General features: G+C 43.0%; 1 protein-coding gene across 1 annotated transcript in view; it reads left to right on the top strand.

Moving 5' to 3' along the window:
* The first annotated feature begins 1,921 nt into the window (after positions 1 to 1,921).
* The window catches only part of cachd1 (cache domain containing 1), a 30,181-nt gene continuing 12,854 nt past the window's right edge, over positions 1,922 to 19,248 (top strand). The window contains exons 1-5 of the mRNA XM_088394446.1: positions 1,922 to 2,520; positions 12,172 to 12,234; positions 13,694 to 13,842; positions 17,648 to 17,754; positions 18,842 to 18,968. Of these exons, the coding sequence (XP_088250572.1) occupies positions 2,272 to 2,520; positions 12,172 to 12,234; positions 13,694 to 13,842; positions 17,648 to 17,754; positions 18,842 to 18,968 (695 nt within the window). The 5' untranslated portion in view covers positions 1,922 to 2,271. The remainder of the gene's footprint in view (positions 2,521 to 12,171; positions 12,235 to 13,693; positions 13,843 to 17,647; positions 17,755 to 18,841; positions 18,969 to 19,248) is intronic.

Below are 19,248 nucleotides of genomic sequence, written 5' to 3'. Positions count from 1 at the left end.
GCCTCTCCGTATGTAGCCTTGTGACACCGGGCTTTGTGATATATTATATTATTTGTGGGTCCAGCTCGTTTATCCCAGGAGCTTTTCCTGTCAGCGGATGGACGGCTGCCCAGAGACTCGAAAGCTCGAAAGTTCTGAAATTGCCAGTGAAGAAAATCAGTTGGACGCTATTTACATCTCACACTAACATAGACTGATCACCAAGGTCATCAAGCATGATCCAGTTACCCAATGGAGACAGGTCTTGTGCGTCATTTGTAGAAAGGATTGATTTTCCTAAAACAATATGATTGATTGTCATGCTTTTAAATAAACCTATGGAGCGAGGCATTATGACAGAGGCCTTTGCAAACTTTCCGTTAATGAGATACAGAAGAGGACAGCAAGTTGAAAACGAAGGGAATAGGATTCAAACTGGATTCTGTCATTTCTCACAATCAAACTTGTAACCTAAAGAGGACGCCGAAAGAAAGTTGGCCTCTGTAACTTGTAAATGAATGAGGAATAGGAGAAGGGGCTTTGCCCGCAACATTCCTCCTCCAGAGATTTGGGGCAGACCCAAGACGAGTCTGTTAAAAGGACCTTGAGGTTGCTATTCTTTGGGAGGAGACTCAATCTTGTCTCAATAGAAAAGAAGCCTCATTAGCTCTTGAACCACATTGCAGAGAATGATTGATGGATAAAAATGATGTATATAGGCGCAAACTTTAAATTGGATTTTTTTTGGCTTTGAATAAGACCTCACAGCACCTCACTGTGCAGTTTCATAAATATGGCCTAATTTTCAGAGTCGGCTCATCAGAAGGACTTTTTGCTTCCCTTTATCTTTCCCAACCAGGTGGTGTTTGTATTTCCATGCAGTAATTAAAATAATGCAAATGGTTTAATCCTCTGTAATGGCAATCCTTGTGTCTTTCTTAATGAGGGTTCACTTTCTACTTCATGAAATTTACTAGTGTGTTTGTTTGGATGGCAGCAGCAGCAGAGCGAGGGAGGGAGGGAGAGAGAGAGAGAGAGGGGGGCGGGGGACGGGTACCAGTCAGTCAGTGAAGATGAGTATTTAGATGAAGATGAGCGCTGGCTATCATTTTGGCTGCACTGTGGTATAAACATGATCCAAGAAAAGTCAAAACATGACAAGAGCCCTACTTTGGGAGACAAGCGAGCATGCACCTTTGTGTAAAAACTGACACATCCTCATTTTCTGTGCCACCCACCGCATCGTGTCACTTTGAGTGTTTGGGGATTTGTCAAAATGCCCCCGGAGCACCTTACAATTTGGCGACAGAAAGTGGACTAGTTGAGAGCAGCTAAAAGCAGGTCTAAGTTGTGGTGCAACACCATTTTGGAGGATTTGATCGAGGTGCAGGCAGACATCATTTGAGCTCTGTACGTAAATTGAAATGTCTAAACTGTGCATCATTCTGAATGGTTGTTTGTCTACATTCTACCTAATAAGCTGGCGACCAATCCAGGGTGTATTCAAGGGCAAGACACTTTACTGCACTAAAGTCGGTCGAATAATAGTATAAACATCTTGTGATTGAAAAAAGCTGTTGTTATGATTTGCACATTTACAACATAGTATAATTGCACCTACAAGATATGAGTATTTTTTAAATCAAGGCCAGTAGCACTTTTGTGCATTTTTAGATTGATCAACTTAGGTACATAATAAAGATTCCTATTTAAATATTAAATGTCACGCTTAAACGTTATATGTAAACACTAATGCTATTCGTATTGCTTTTCACTCGAACCCCGTGCGCCTGCTTGAATGTTTGTCATGTTTTCTTCCTGAAATAAATATTGAATGAAGAAATGCGCACGAGTGAAATAATCGGTACATATTATGGGCTTTCCCAGCTGTCTCCGAAGGCGTCATAGCACCTCGATTCATTGATCTCCTGCTCCGGACGTGTGTAGGACTGTGCGTTTCCACGCCCCCTACTTTCACCCCCATTGTGGAGAATCTCGGGCTCACACACACATACACGCATCGACGCAAGCTGCAAGACCCATTGGAGTTTGAGCTGCGGGGCCACGATTTGGAAAGAAAAACTTCGCTTCTACTCATGGATTTATTTGCTTCTTTTCAGACATTTCGAAGACGGGCAATGCTTCTTCGCGTCGCCAGGCATTTCGGAGAGTCATCCGGGAGGAAAAGGCCACACGTACCCCGCTGCACAAAGTTGTAAAAAAAAAAAAAAGTAGTAGTAGGTTCTTCTCCTCGCTCACACTCGGTATACGCGTTGAAGATCCCCGATCATCATGGCGAGGTGGAGCAGGCACAGCACTTGGGCTTTGACGCCGACACCGCGCGCTCCTTTCCGGGATACGTTGCTCCGTCTTCATGGGAGCTTGTCTGCTCGTTTGTGGAGCTTTGCATTCATGTGCACGGCTCTTTCTTGGGGATATTGTCGAGCCGACACTGAGTTTTCCATTTTGGAAGAAGCACAAGTTCTGTCCGAGCAGATGAAGAAACTGTCGACGCAGGAGCTGGGAGTCTTTACCATGCAGGTAAATGGCATTTTCTCGGCTGGCGTGGAAATCAAAACCTGTGGGGGGGGAGGAGACTACTTGTGCCACTTAAGAGTGGCTGCAATTGACACGAATCTGGCATAAAAGGCTTGGGGGTAGGATAGGAAAGGGAAAAAAAGGTTGCCTTCTAAACTACTGTAATATAAGCGAGACAATGAGGTGCCAAAAACATAAGGTAGTGCCAAAACAACAAGCTCAACGCGAGTTTGAAGTTACTCGGGCGTGTTTATGTGGAACATCAACACACCGGAGGTTCTCTTGGACCCTAGAAATCACATTTCTTAACTATGTTGATATATTAATTTATCAGTCAAAAGTGCCCAAAATAACCTTCCTGTCAACATAGGTGTCAAAGGTGCGCGCCTGGCTGGCTGCGTGCGCGCGCGCGCATGTGTGAATCTCCCTTGGTAATCCAGTTTGTTTTATAACCTATTTAAACAACGGTACGCGTTCGTTTGTGTTGACGTGATTCATTAAAGTCCATCTAAAATATATCATCCAACAGAAATTATAGCCGTGTATTAAAATGATTGCGTGCAGTTTTACACTTAGCATTAGAGATTTAAATGATATACGTATGTATGAAAAACTTCTTACTGCGATGTTTTTCTGCACCTGCAATGTAAATATTTGTGAAGGCATGTCATGCACAACACCGCATTAATTTGATCGTATTAGATGGTGTACCTAATCGAAATGTTTGCTGATTCAATGTCTGAAATGTACTGTTGCCCATCCCATTTATGTTAATTAGACCTGCAGTGCTGTTTTCTGCCTCCAAAATAAGGCCAAAAATTGAAAATTACATTTACTGCAGCGGCTCTGTTATTTGCTGTAGGGTGGCTGCGTTACCGATTATATAATTGGCTTTCTCGATTTATCTCTGGTTACACCCAAGCTGTGGATCATGCTGATTAAAATAAAAAAAAGGTAATTGATTTGACTGTCATGATCAAGTGTCCCAGATTTTACATGATATCTCAGGCCTTAAATATTGAAATAGTATGTAGAATATGCAGCTGTGTATTTTTTTAAAACGATGAAAATAATTTGCTTTTAGCTGAATTGATGACTCGGTGCACAATGGAAAGGTGAGATGCTTTGATGATGGATTCATTGATTTAAATGGGAAAAAGAATCAATAATAAATGCACTTTTCCTCAGCGTTGGCAAATTGTCTTCCTGAGCTTCTGCCCAGGAGCGTCAATGTTGTTTTGCCCCCCAAAATGTGTGTTTTTTTTCTCCTAATGAGACGCCTGCATGTCCAATGACTTCCTCACTATCAAACTACAAAAGCATTGATTGGTTATTGCCTTGTGCATGTATAGCGGAGCTCCATTGGGTCACCAAATGGCAGCGGATGAACGAGCGCTGAGGTGTGTGTGAGGCAGGAAGGCTGGGGGTGGGGGGAAGAACTTCAGAGGCAGAAGAGCTCCCAGGCCCTGAACACAGAGGCGAGGCAGTGGGGGAGCCCCGGCCCCAAATGGTGTTTCATCTCTTGTGCTGGCACACTGAGATGCCTTTATCCTGCCTGTGGGAGTCAGCTTTGAGGGCTTCCTCTGATCCTGGTGGCTCTTCCTTTGTCACCCCTGCGCTCCCTCACCTGAGCTCTGCTTGGGCCTCGGCTGCCTTATTTCTAATACAGTGTGTTCCTCTTGACACGCCAGCATCCTTTGCGGTCTTTTGACTTTTGTTTCCTATCAGGTCAGAAAGAGTGCAACGTTTTGACTGGACTTTATGTGGTTGCTCACAATTTAGTTTTTCTTTTGTGTATTTTTGATGGCTTTTGGCTGAGGAACCAGAGCGAATGGCGCTGTCTACCTGAATTGTACCGAGAGCTTTGTTATGGAGGCGAGAGCATCCCTTTTTAAAATGTAATGCAAGCCTTCACTACTCCACCCTTCATTCTCTAGCAAATATGAAACTACCTAGCCAATGCTTCTGAGTCACCTTTTTCAATGTGTCCTTCACGTGCGTAATTGTTGCAGAAGATCAGGCAGATGCTCAATATAGCTAGAGTTGGAGGAGGGACGCTGATTTATTCTAGAAGAGTGATTCCGGTTGTTGTTATTCAAATAATGTGATGTATGCTAAGCGTGCAAAGTTCTTACCTTACTGTAAGCAACTGATCAGTCAGTGCTATGTAGCTGGACATTTGATTTGTAGCCACTGGCTGATGAATAACCTTGAGAACGTTTGAAAATGTCATGGATTTGGCGAAGGAAAGAAGTTTGATGTAGAAAAGAAATGGGCTTGTTGTCATACGCTTTACCTCAGCAATTGCAAGATTCAGTGTCCTGCATGTTTTCCTTGTCTCCGCTTGATTCATCTTCTATCTACCCACAGTACTTTGTCTCACTCTCCTAACTCATGAGAAATAATAATGTGCAATTCCAGTATAAAGTAGAAACTTGAATCATGACTAACTCATGTCAATGCTTTCTTCTAAGCCACTCAACTAAATTCATGTCGAACTTCTTTTGGCTTTCGTAAGAAAGTTTATACAAGTCACGGTGGATTTAGTCCTGGATTAAACTAAGTAATGTAATCTTCTGTTTCCATGTCATTAAAACAGATCTCGCTCCAGAGATCCCGAATGTTTCCGAAATGTGACGGGACATGCACTGCAAGCATATCAGGTGTCTCCTGTGCTTTTAACCTGACCAAATCTTGGACTATCGACTGATTCATTACAAAGGAAAGATTTCATTTGAAGGACCTTAATCTTCTGAGTGCTGGTAGTCTTGCTCTCCTGGTATCTTCCACTTCCAGAATTGAAGCTTGATAGTGAAAGGTAGAGGGTGTTTACAAAGAGAAAAAGACACTTGAGCTTTATGGAAGCACCAGTTTGTGCTGTGAATTTCAAACTTGATAGTTTTACTTTTTTGTTGTACTATGTATAGTGACAATAAAAGGCATTCTGATTCTGAAGTACACAAGCATGATCCTGGAACAGGGAGTGTAGGTCTTGCAGTATGGAGTAGAGGACCAAGTTGACTGCATCATCTACCGACCATTTGGCTCTCGTATCTGTGCAAACTTCACGTAGATAATATGTCACTTGATTGAAGTCATTCCGAACGTTGATCTTCTTTTAGAGCAGTGGCTGTCCATTCTAAATTGCCTCCCAAGAGTATCCAGCCACCTAATCTTGGCTACCTTTGAATGTACCTGCAGCCTTTTTTTGCTTTGGCTACCTTTGTGCTGGTGGGCCTGCATGCGGGAAGAAAGATTGTGAGAGAAAAATCTTTTTCCCAAAATGTCTGTCTGCCCCTCGACATAACAGGCCTGGTTTTCATTTCAATCAAGCTGCGTTAATTCCTTTGCCAGCCTTCTGCACTCCCTCTTGGCTTCTGCTGGACTGTGGTCAGGCAAGATCTCTCCCTTTTTGCTCCAGCTGTTGTGCTTTAAATCTATCCGTCCTATTGTGGACATCCATTTTGATGGCTTTGCCACGTTTCTCAATTGAAGATGGCCTCTCTTGCTTTGGCCTTGGCTGTGTGTTTTTGAGCTATTGCTTTGCCTGCTTTCCATCTGATCTGATGCTGACCTGCCCTCAAATGCCAAACTGCTGTTAAGAATCAACATTTCTATGCTTGCAATCTCTGACTAAGATTGTTATATGTGATCAAAATAAGATTCTCTTTCTGGAAAACAGTCCATCCTTATCTGTTTTACCGTAAAAGTCAGGATGGTGCTTGCTTTTTGTGCATCGTTTCCCGCTCAGGTCTGTGTACCGCCACAATTGGAAATGACTTCTGCATTTCATTTAGCCCAGAGACCCCCAAACACACCCCTTCCTTCACTACCTTCATTGGGCGCAGCTTGAAATGAACTATCCTTGACATAATGCTAAAAAGAAAAGTGTGTGTATGTGGGGAGGGGGGGGGGTCTCCAGTCAAAGAGGGCAGTGAGCAAAATATCCCATTGGGAGGGCAGGGAGTGAAGAGGGACTGGTTCTCTCCCCCAGACATTAGGCTTTTTAAGTACCCCATCCCCCACAACACACACACACATGCACTAGCGCTGAAGAGGCTTTGCATTCTGGATGAGGAGGTTGGAGTTCCTATTGTGGAGAAGCACATCAGACTGTTTTCATGCCATTGTGTCCTTTTTTTTCTCCTGCATGTGTATGAATAAAAGCAGGGCCGTGGTAAATGGCAGGCCCAAACACAACGGTTTTCCAGTTCTTAGAGTATTTTTGCTTTTTCCCCAAAATGCAGATGTAGTGTAGAGTTCTGCTCTTCAACAAAGTCCGTCTGAAAAGTGCCTATTTGTTGAACTTCCGTTCATTCCCAAGGCTTGCAATCTTCTCCTATTTTGTCCTGCCATTTACACTGGAACGATTGATTTCCTGAGATCACACAGTTGAGAAGGTCAAGTAGGTCTTGACTTTGTTCATCAAAGCTTCTACCCCCTGCAGTGTCTTGCGCTTTTGCAAAACCTAAAGCGCCATCCCATCAAATTCATATAATACTCACTGACTGGTTGTTGTCTGAAAGAAATGAGTCATGACTGTTTCAGGTGTCGTATCCTTGCAGCCAGCCCAGCTCTACATGTTTGGGCTCTGACTACCCCCAAAGTTCCTGGAATGCTCTTAGCTTTGAATAACAGTCATCAAGACTGCTTTGTTTTGTTCGACTTGCCGACGTCATTTGAATGTCAAGTGGATTAGCTCGGAGCAACAGGCAGTTCCTAGTTCATTGTGAAAAGTGTTTGAACATCATTTCTCCTTGGAATGAATGAATATAGCATGTTTGGGAAAAACATGTGTTGCCCTTCTCCATGACTTGCAGTACATCCTAATTGAAACGGACATCGTGACCCAAATAGAAATCCTTACCTTATTTTGTCAATAGTTATATATTTTAAAACAATAGTCATGTCGCTCAGCAAAGGAATAAAGCAGTAGGTGTTTCGAGACCGAAATAAATGCATTTAAGTGAGGCTGGTTCTGGTGATTCTTTGATTGTCTTCTCCAGCTGCCTCTCTCTGTGGCTTTTCCTTGTTTTGCATGTCATGTTTGGTTACATTTCATGGCTGTGAAACAAAAACAGAATGCGGAAAAGGGTGAAAATAACATCTGTTCATTTTGTGACTTGTTTGTTCACCAACATTCTTTTTTTTTTTTTAAATAACCCATGACCTACTTTTCTAAACCCCCTGTTGCTTTATATCTGGGAGTAATTACTATTAATGATTTCACATTTAGCGTCTTTATTATTGAAGCTTTTGAATGAATGATGTCTTGAATTTGATCTTTGCATCCATTTTCCATGTCTGCTCTTTACTTGCCACAATATCTTGTTGGATTGTGTTTTGAGCAAGACATCCATTTCTTACATTATAGACATTTATATTTACAGGACATTACAATGTTTACGTGTCCCTTTGGTCATCACATCAACAGGCCAGCTGGCTGAAAAGCTAATCCCACAATGTCAATGAGTGAAAGGACTTTTCCTCACACTCTGTGGCAATGCTCGAAGTGTGTGTGTGTGTGTGTGTGTGTGCTTGTGCTGCTGCGGTATTAACGTGTCTGTTTACATTCCTTTGCATGCAGGTGTGTTGGACAGGCTTGAGTAATCGTCAGACAATGAAGAATTGGCAGGCTTTTCTTTTTTTTTATTGTCATGGGGGAAGCAATGTCTTCTAGAAAGGCCATGCATGAAAGCAACCCAGTGTCTGTTTTTCAATAGAGAAATGATCTACAGAGGAAGAGGTAGGAATGGCTCAGTTCATGTCTATTTTTAATCTGTCCCTCCCTCGCTTGTCCCCAACACTCGTCTTCCTGCTTTTCATTTACCAAACTGTATTTAGCACATCTGTACACTGTGCGTGTATTTGATTTGGCTTTGTGGCTTCCTGCTGCAAGTACAACACATCAAGTGTTCTCACTGGAAACTACCAATGGCCTGCCTGCTTGCATGTGTGGAGTTGTGTTTGGAATTAGGTCAACATCAAATACGACCAGGCTTTATCATTTTAGTTTTTGGAAGTTGTTTCATTCTGGGAAGCCTTAACTTTGTGTGTGTAAAATGTCAGTCTCAGGCTATATGGTTGATTTTGTGTGTACACTTTGTGTCTATATTTTCTTTACTCACCACAGCTCCCCAAGTTGCCTTCCCCGCTACACAGAGTTGCCAACACAAATTGTAGAGCCAGTTAATCATTCTACATCTTAAAGATTACTACGCTTCACCGTGTTCAACTTTACAGGAACCCATTTTATTACACGGCTCGCAGTTGTCTGATTGATATTGCCATTTATGATCTTCAACAACAAAGAGGACGTCTCTTCCTCTACCCTTTGGTTTGTTTAGGATTAGTCGAAACACACCGCACATGGAAGGAATATCAAATAAGATTGACTTCAGAGCTATTATGATAATCGAGGTGTCCTTGTGGTTATTGGGAAGGAAGAATTGTGGCTAAAATCAGGCTAATTGTGTGTGCGTGTTTGTAAAATGGTTAAACATTTCCAGCATTCTTTGATTTGAATTTGCTACCAAAATTCAAAAAATACTCTGAAGAGGAGCAATTTCAATTTTTAAAAGTGAGTCCAGACTTCATAAGTCTGCTTTTAGTGGAACCAGTGTGACCACTGCGAAGTTTATTTTCATTCTTGTTCAATCTGACATTTTATCACCATAATGGACAAGCCCAGGTATGCGACCTTGAGCTTCCTTTGGAACGTTTTCACGTTGGCTCTACTTTAGCAGCGAGTTGTTACTCCCACGATGCAAAGTGGGCCTGCCGCTGTTTAATGTATTTTTTGGAGGCGCAAAATGGAAAATTGTCCTCACAAACTGCGATTTGAAACATAAAATGAAAATTGTATCAAATAGAATTTAGAAAATGATGTAATGTATCCAGTCTGCTGCACAAAGAAGCCCCAGAGATGACACGCCATATCACAGCAGGTTGCTGCTGGTGTGCAAGGCATACGTTGACGACGTAGGCAGGGAGAAGTCCCACATTCAAAATGGTAGACAGCTCCCAAGGTGGTCGACAACAGCCGGGCTAGGGGCCCATTCATACGAGGGAAGACGCCTGAGGGTGAAAACGCCCAAATATGTCATTGCAAGTGACGGAGGCTTGAATACGGCAACATCTGAAAGCACCCTTTGGGAAAAGTTCAATACGCTCCGCTGTGGGGTTCCCATATACACGGCCCAAAACTCAGCTGGTGTACATGTTTCCGTCACATCCGTGTGGCGCTACGAGGAAGTCAACAAACATGTGTGACGACATTGGGCCGTCGCCACCCGCAAATTGTTGCAGGACGTCCCGGTCTCTTTTCCTCGCGACTGTTTCTATATGCCTTTCCTTTTCTACTCCGACCTCCCCCCAAAATGTCTCCAGCTCCTGTCCCCTCTGCCCTCCTCCACCCAGCCCCAACATGTGGAAAGTATTATTTTCTGTCTGGTGGAGAGGGTGAGCAAATATCCCCGGACGAGACCGAGAACTGCATCATGAGGACACTTGCCTGACCTTAACACTATTTAGAAAGAGAGAAAAAAAAGGGTATTTGTTATTTCAGAACCATAGCACCTGACAGACTGCAAGCAATTTATATTTTTTTCTCGAGCCAAGATACAATTAGTCCTAAACCTCTACCTTTTTTGAACCCTCCAAAAATGCCCCATTTCTCACTCGTTGTGTATTTTGGTCTATTTCCTGTTTTACTCTGCGAAGAGCAGGACATAATTTTTTTTTTTTTTATATACCATGGTGTCACTCTTTCAACTTTGTATTTTGTGTGTGTGTGTGGGTGGGTGTTTTAGTTGGGGAAAGTAAGGGGAGGGAGAAAGTCATGGCACAGGGTCGTAGAAAAGGGGGAGCATTGCACACACATCAGAGGCAAAGCTCTAATGCTGCATTCCGAGCTTCAGCTGTTTGTAGTGCAATGAGTGGCTGGGAGCAGAAAGGAAAAGGAATACAACAAAGGAGAAAGGCAGCACCATGAATCAGGCTGCAGTTCATTCAGTCTGCCAGTTGAATTAAATCTAATATCTAGAACATTTTGCCTCAACGGATAAAGGGTACCTCTGTGAATACTCCATATGAGCGGGGCCACATTTTGGCTTCAGTCAACATTTGCTTGGGCCCCACTAAAGTGATCTACCCATTGTGCCATTTTCACACGAAAAAACATGTCCGACTGATCAACACACCCCAAGGACAGGATTAGTGTGCTTGTGCCTGCCCATGTAACTCCAGATTAATGTTGCACATAATGATACTCTGTTATGTCCTTTTGTTTCCATTTCCCTCATGGTTCATATACGGATGGATCTACCTAGACATTTTACTCTGACTGTTAGCATTTTTGGACTATATATTCCAGAATATATATAACAACCATAATACGAGAATCAGTTTAAAGCAGAAGAGTCACCACTTGATGGTGTCCCCTTGAAAGTCTGGCAAATGAGAACCAATTAAAAGGATTCCATGTGAACAGCTGGGTTCCTTGCGTCAACTGCTTGTTTGGCCACTTTGGAAGAAAACATAATCCCCGTATCTGCTCCACCAGAATGAGTGAAACAAGCTAGCTTTGGGGAATTCTCTTCATGTTTATGGTGAGAATTCCTCTGAACTAATCATCTGTGGTTAGGTTAACCCCTAGGCGGAGGGATTTAAGAACTGGTTTAGTGATACAAAAGAGACCGACCGCCCTGTCATCAATAGAGTAGATTGTGAACATTTGGACCTATTGTCCCATGAGTGCATATTAAATTTCACCCCAGTTTAGCCTGAACTTTGTAAAAAAAGAAAACAGGCTGACATCATCGATTTTCAAAAATGTAAATTGATTGTCCTGATTTTTTGGCTTTTTTTTTTTTACCATCTCGCATCACAATCCGATTTTTTTCTTGAACACTTTGAAATGTACATTCCTTCTTGAGTTGTGTTTTTGTACTGGACGGCTGTGGACAAGTCAGTGTTTGTTTGATTGTGGGTCAGGGGAGGCCATGAGGCCACAATGACCTAAGCAACTTCAGGCCTCTCGGGTTTCAGAGGCCAGCATTCCTCCCTGGCTACACCATAGCTGTGAAAACCACAACGCAGCTCCAACAACAAACACTGGAGGCACTGGAGGGGATAGAAAGAAAGAAAGAAAGAAAGAAAGGAGGACGGCTAATCAATAGCAGCTTCACTTTTAACCTTGTTTGTCTTTGCATGTTCCTGTTTATTTGACTTTTGCAAAAAGCCCTGTCCTCGCTTGTTGTTGTTTTGCACCAAGGCTGCGAAAGAACAATACACTGTTTGACTCGACACCAAACATTTTGCTTACAAGCAAGGTAGCCGCACTTTTTCTCCAGAGCTAGTGGAAGCAATGCTTTAAATTCTGCTGATGTTTAGAAAATCAGGTGACACCTTTGAGTTAGCTCAGGGGGGAGAAAGTTCGTAGCCAATCATAACAATCTGCAAGGAATCGAGTTCATACGGCGTGCAATGTAAAAACGGTTCTGTGTTCCGTCTAAGAGGCTGCGGTGGAATGAGGCCATTTTAGGCCTTGTCATGACAATAATCATAGGAGGCAACACGCATTGACGCTTTTTCAAATTGGATCCAAATATTGATCTAAGCTCACTGTTTTGTTCCCTCTCGTTTTCTTTGCAGAGGATTTTCAACTCGTTTGTGTACACGGAGAAGACATCAAATGGAGAGTCAGAAGTCCAGCAGGTGAGTAACCTCATCTCACAGATGCTCTGTTGGTCTTGTCTAAGGTACCATTGATTACAAATGCAAGGCACATACACATTCCTAGTCCCGTTATCCAGCTGGTTGAAGGTAAGACGAGGTGATTTGAAAGGGAATTGAAATTCTGCTGCTGCCGCCGCCGCCGCCATCTCATTGGCTTTGACGTCGTGCCTGTGTTTTCACACTCTTGCGTTGCCCTCAGACACACTTACAAGTGACAGCCACATTCATTAATAGGCAAGGTAAATGGAAACTGCAGGAATTTCTTTTTTTGTTGTGAGAATACGTCATAAACCGCCATTTAAAAAGCAGCCCATCCCGTGTTGTGCTCGTCAATGTTGGCAGACGACCAACAATTCCAGATTGAAACGTGAGCCAATCAGAAGGCCTTGCCGTGGTGTTGCGCTCATGCGGTTTCCGTCCCGGCCCTGCTCATCCCTATATTAACCTCAAGCATGCGCTCGCTCTCTCCCAAATAAGAGCCAGCAGTGGCTGCGGCTGAATGTTGTCTGGCAGTCATCAAAATCGGCAGCGTAAGATTTCAAAGTGTAGATGTGCCTCTGCAAACGCCCAACACACACGCACACGCACACACGCACACACACTCTGGTTGGTGAGTAGAGAGGAGCAGTGTGTTTGCAACAGTGTACCTGTAGAGCGCAGGTTGGAATGGCTTTCTTTGTCTGCACTGAGGCAAAGTGTAACCCAAGATTTAGCTCCCATGCTCAAAGCTTCTGCTTTGTGTTCAAAGTGGACTCCATCCTAGTCATGGAAACACTTCCCATCTGAACACTGGCCCATTTTCCTTTTTTTATAGAAAGTTCATTGCCACTAATTGCTATGCTGCGACAGACATGATGTGTGTTAGTACATAACACATTTTTGGTGTTAACTTTATTGTCTGTGTGTAAGTGTGCATATCTCAGGAGGTATGTACGGGCGGAACCGTGTTTGCGGTGCTGTGGAAGTAATTGCGGCCTGTGTTCCGCTGACAGAATTTAATGGTTGCGTGATTAGGCGGGCCGTCGGTCAGTGGGTCACTCGGCAGTTTCCTGTTCCTCTTTTGAATTACACCACTTTAGTTGGCGCTGGTGCTAATTATGGAATGCGAACAAAGGGCTTTAGTTAGTGTGGAAGCCAGGGTGAGTTTACGATGTATTGAGCTCAACAGCAGGAGTTATGCCTTTATTATACGTATGTATTCCTCGCCTTGGAGCAATGTTTCCTTTTCACGGCCACAAATAGAATATGTCTTTTCAGCCAAATTGTCGACCGAAACTGACATCACAGTTGCTTGGGGCTCGGGTAACAACCGATCACGGCTCTCCAATTTTCCCAAGCTGGCCTCTGTGTGTTCAAGCGGGCCGACCTACTATGTAGTTGCAGAGTCTTCCGTTGATCGTTGTTGCGCTTCGTACATGACTGTCTTCCCTTTTTGCAGCTGGCCAAGAAGATTCGAGAGAAGTTCAACCGCTACCTTGACGTGGTGAACAGGAACAAACAGGTGGTGGAGGCCTCGTACACCGCCCACCTTACGTCTCCCCTCACCGCAATACAGGACTGCTGCTCCATACCAACATCTATGATGGAGTGAGTGACTGAATTATTTCCCCATCTACAATTTGAGCCCAATTTCATTTGAAAATAATTGAACACCCAAAAAGCTGTTTTAAAAATCCATTTTCAGCAGGTTGAGTTCCCTTGGGCTTATTACTTTTTGACGGCCCCTCATTGTTGAGTTTCTTTCCTGCGTCTTTCTGATGGTTTGTAAAAATGTTTTTTTTGTTTTTTTAAAAGTCCCACAGGGTGTCTGCGGCTGTTTTTTGAATTTCTAGTCTTAATACTTGGGTACAGGCACACTAAAGATACACCAGGCCAGCCACTTACTGAAATCAGGTTGAAATTGAGGCAAAGGAGGAGTAGCACTTTCACGTATAATCTACAGTGGTGCAGCTTTCTCCCTCCCTCTCTCCATTTCTGTCTTCTTCTGGCCGTAAGCAGTTCTTGCTCTCTGATTGTTTGCATTTGCAGTGCAAACTTCACTTGCTCCAAGGTCATCTCAGTCCTGTCTGGCTCAGGACCAACTGTAGCCAAAGCATGCTGATGGATGGATGGATGCACATACATCCTCCACAGACCAGAGCTTATATTTCCATAGCGTTTACATCATTTCGCAGACAGGCAGTCAGGCTGAGGGAGAAAAAAAAAAAAAAAAGTAAATGGAGGAGGGCCTGCGTCGGAGTGATGTGGGAACTCATCGGGCCAGTAGAGTCGGTTGCACGTAGCAGGCTAAAGTAGAGTGTGATAAGTCCAAAAAGTTCAAAGCATCTTCCCTTGGGGGTGGCAAACTGCTTACATTTTCGCTTGCATGTGCAGGATTGCGAGATACGCGGCGGCGCTCACTCCCTCATTTCGCACATCAGAGCAGCATGCAATTTGGATAATGCTTTTTCTTTTTTTGGACGCCAGTTTTTCGGATAAAATTCATAATGGTTTCATATTGATTCATAGGATGATGCATTTTCCATTTCCAACATTGGGTCTTTAATCTTGTTGTCGACTGACACATTTGTATTGCGATTTATGTCATTAGTTGTGTGTCACACCAAGACGTCATTGCAAGACTTGAAGATTCCATTTTTAATATTTTTATAGGCTTTTGAAGAGGTTTTACTGTCAACATATTTGTTAGTCACAGTATCAGTTTACCAAAGGGAAAAAAATCCCGCATAAAAGAAGATGACACTCAGTCTGCGTGGTCCAATTGAATGCAATCATTGTGATTGCCCTCAACCATAACAAAGAACAAGCATGGGAAATTATGGAAAAAAGGACAAAATGAACATTTCTACCAAATGCGCTTAAGTCAGTCAAGGTGTGCTGCTGTGCACCTTTTTGGCCATGCAGCTCCTCACATTGACTTTTAAATGTGTCACACGCCATGAAGGCAAACCATCATTTGAGTTATTTTAGCTGCTCTCCCGACCAATCGGCCCACTCCTTTGTTATTTATTTATGGAGCAGGAGTGAGTCTTTTCTCCATTCTCGAGCAATTGGGCAATTCTATAACAACGCTTTTCAAATGTTATCAAGTCACATTCGGTGTGAGATGAATTCCTATTCAGCGCTCCAGTTGTGTAATTCCCTCAATAAGAATCATTTAATTGCATTGAATTGAATCTATTGAATTATGGATGATAGCTGTTACCACAATTCTCACCATCCCACGTGTGTGCTGCTGCTGCTGCTGCTGCTGCTGCTGCCGCCGCTGCTGCTTTGAAGAATTGAAATTCCACTTTCATTTTGATTTGAGCTCTGGCGCAACAGTCTTGCCTCTTCGGTATAAATTTCCTCCCAGGGATTTTTGATGTTCCGCTCTGCGGGTGCATTTTATTCTAATGTATTATACAAATAGAAGAGGAAATGTAGCAGGTAAACATGACTGCTTCAGTCCGTCTTTACTACCACACAAAAGACACCGGCCTTTTTCTTTTGTGTGTCAGTTTGCAGAGAAGAAGCACAGTCAGTCTGACTACTTAAAGAAATGTGCCAGTCACAATCTTCAGGCTTCTCTCTAATGAGTGCATGGAGAACATTCCCCCTTTTGGGCAGGTATATGCTAATCAATGCAAATTCTATTTTGACACAAGATTTCAACGTAAGCATTCTGCAGATGTCAATTGAACAATTAAATGTTTGCCAATAAAATGGTGCTGAAATATTTCAGTGCTCTTGTGTGGTGAGGCAGAAATAGATTTTTGTTTTTCTGCCTTCATTAAGATTCCTGATCAGAATGGAAGCCCCCTTCCAGCTCTCTCTCTCCCTCGCTCGCTCGCTCGCTCTTGCTCTCGTTACACAGGTTTTGATGTGAAGTTCAAAGCAGCCGCAAATGTATTTTTTATCTGGCGCACATTTTGCCGAGCGTCCTGCCCACACCTTCTATGCAAACCGGATTTAAGGAGAATAGTAATGACTTTGGCCTTATGGGACTCCAAATGACTGAAGTACAAACACGAGCCGTACATCACAGCACCTGCCAATCAAACTGGGCCAGGGCTCGCTCGCTCGCTCGGCTAGCAGAGGGAGCCAATAAGTGTGTGTGTGTGTGTGCGTGCGCGTGTGTGTGTGTGTGTGTGTGTGTGTGTGTGTGTGTGTGTGTGTGTGTCGAGTCGGACCGAAGCGATGGAAGGATCAAAGCTTTGCAGCCTTGGTGCAGTGCAGAAGCTGCTCCTTCTCTGCATACTTCTCCTCCCCCCTTTGTGCTGTAGAAATCATTTTGAGTGTTAACATATACAAATGAGATCATCTGGAAAAAGTGCATATTTATTGGAATTTAATTTAGGATTAGGATCAAGTGTGTGTTCAGCGCTATGTAGCATGCGGCTGCAACACGACTGAGCTTTTGGATGCTCTTGCATCTGTACCGTGTTGCTGTTTCCTCGGCTCCCCACAAATGCGACGGATGGAGAACGTGTCCTATTTAAGTCGCGTCTTTCCGTCATTCTGAGTTTGCTCGGATACTTGAAGTTGTTTTTTAAAACTCAACTTCCCGTGCTTTGGTTGCTCATGTAAAAAAACAAACACAACCTAATCCTTCCCTGAAAACGCATTTGGAGAATTTGTGGAGTTTTTCTTGGGCCGAAGTGTTGGCAAAGGATAAAGCAGCACAATTTAAAAACCTCAGGACTGTGCCATTGAAGATATAAATATAAACACAATAATCCATCTCCAACCTAAGGTTCAGCAGCCAAAGTGAGACCTGAATTTTCAAGACTTGAATTAACTGTAGTATAGTTTCCAAATTTGTAAATGATTTACGGACATCAGGTGAAAAAAAAAAAACAATGTGTAGAAAACAGATTTTATACCAATAAATGAGGAAGCTTGTTTTCATCGGGTCTCTGTGTTTTCTTAGACGTGCGCCTTTCTTGCAATGATGCTACACAGAGAGCGCTTTCTTCGATACCCGTCCCGTATATATCTGGAAACGTTGCTTTGTTGGGGAAAACACATTTTGGGCACTTTTCCATGGAAAATGTTATTCACCAAGAGTCGTAAATCCTACTTTAATAAGAGGTCTGGGCAACAGATGAATGTCGCTTGAATGAAAAGAAAAAAAAAAAAAACGGTCTAACTTTTCACCAGATGTTTTCTTCAATTTCATTTAATTCACAACAAACATTTTTTTTTTACTATTCCCGCCAAGAGCGATGTTGAAATCCTAACACATGCACATTAAGGAGTGCACGCAATACCTGCGACTTGACTTTTATTGGACGTAAAAGTCTGAAGTAGTAAACCTGTTGGTGCTGAGAGAGAAGCCAGAGCCAACAAATGGCTTTGGAAGTCTTCCATAAATTCTTCAATGTTGTGCCTGTTTGTGCCTCTTTTTTAGGTTTGATGGAAATTTCAACGCCAATGTGTCCAAGACCATCTGCTGCGACAGACTGTCCCCCACCGTCAACAGCCGAGCTTTCAACCCGGGAAGAGACCTCAACTCGGGTGTGTTTTTTTTTTTTTTTTTGGCAATTGAAGACTCTCGTCATTGTAATGATTGACATCCTATTGTCGATCTAAAGATGGAAAAGATGTGCAGCATTTGTCCTCATGTTGCTTTCTTGTCTCGTGGCATTTTAATGAGGCCCCAAAACTTTCTTTAATTGCGCCGCCTCACTCCTTCCTTCCACTGCGAGCGGCTGCAAGTCGCTGGCTTTGTGATGGCTTTTCCGTGAGGATAATGTTGACTGTGACCCTACGAAAATTCACTTAGTGTTGAGCAAATACAGTTAACCTCGGAGTTTGGAGTTAACTCTGTTTTCGCAGCTTGTCACATGCACACACCGGACGTGGCCAATCCGAATCATCTTCGTTGGCCAAGTGTGTTCAAAAGGCACAAGGAATTCTGGTTTGAGCCACTCTGGTATTGCAGCTAGTATGAACATTAAGGACGTGACGCAGAGTTGTGAAGGATACCAGCTGCCCATTATTATTTGATTTAAATGTTTTGATTTGCTAATTGAGACATTTAGAAATCATCTCATGTTTGGCTCTCAACAATAATTATATTTTATTTTTGTATTCATTCATAAAAACTGATATTATATATTTTGAGAGTGCCCAAAGTGTTTTTACTTTGCAAAACAATTCATCAGTCGCTTCTTTGGGTTGGGACGACAAGCAGCTTATTTCTTTGACAAAGCTTTAAGCTTTTCAAAAACGTATAAAGACTATTCTTTGTCTATTGGACATTGTCCCAGATTTTATTTTTTTTCTTCCAGTCTGTACTTTTGTGTCAAATTCCAGCCTCGCTTTTCCATTGTTCTTGTTAATGCGTGCTTTGCATCTGCTCTGGTCTTTAGTCTTGCTTATGATCTTCACTTCATCTGGAGGTTTCAATGACCAACTCACACGCCTTTTCTTCCCCTTTTAAAAACTTTTATAGTTTAGTTGGAAGGCATGTTTTTAACCAGAAGCAAAAATTTGCTGCATGCCATCACATTGATTTCACGCCACCATTACACAACATGGGCTGTACTTTTGGAATGACATCATCGGTCCCACCAATCCAATGCTTGTCTTCTTTGTGCAGTGTTGGCGGACAATCTCAAATCCAACCCAGGGATCAAGTGGCAGTACTTCAGCTCCGAGGAGGGCATCTTTACAGTGTTCCCGGCCCACAAGTTCCACTGCAAAGGGAGTTATGAACACCGCAGCAGGTACAATACCAACTTTGTGGAGCTTTCGTATGTATCTTTTGTTGGCCACACTTGCCTTCCTTCTTCTTCCTCACATGCTTCCTTCCTTCCTTCCTCTATTTTTGTTTTTTTGTATTCCTCTTGATTCCTTGCCCTGTCACGCCCAGTGCTCCTCCTCCTCCCTCCCTCCCTCACATTGCCGCCTCCGCCGCTGCTCGTCATCGCCATCTGCCAAAGCATCTCTTTCTTTTTGCTTTTCGCCATCCAGTGTCACCCAGTGTCTGCTGTATTTGTCTTTTTG

Source organism: Syngnathus floridae, chromosome 13 (genome assembly GCF_059516105.1).
Source record: "Syngnathus floridae isolate MCC-2025c chromosome 13, RoL_Sflo_1.0, whole genome shotgun sequence".
Taxonomy (NCBI): domain Eukaryota; kingdom Metazoa; phylum Chordata; class Actinopteri; order Syngnathiformes; family Syngnathidae; genus Syngnathus; species Syngnathus floridae.
The sequence above is the reverse complement of the archived record's forward strand: the minus strand, read 5'-3'. Positions and strand labels throughout refer to the sequence as shown.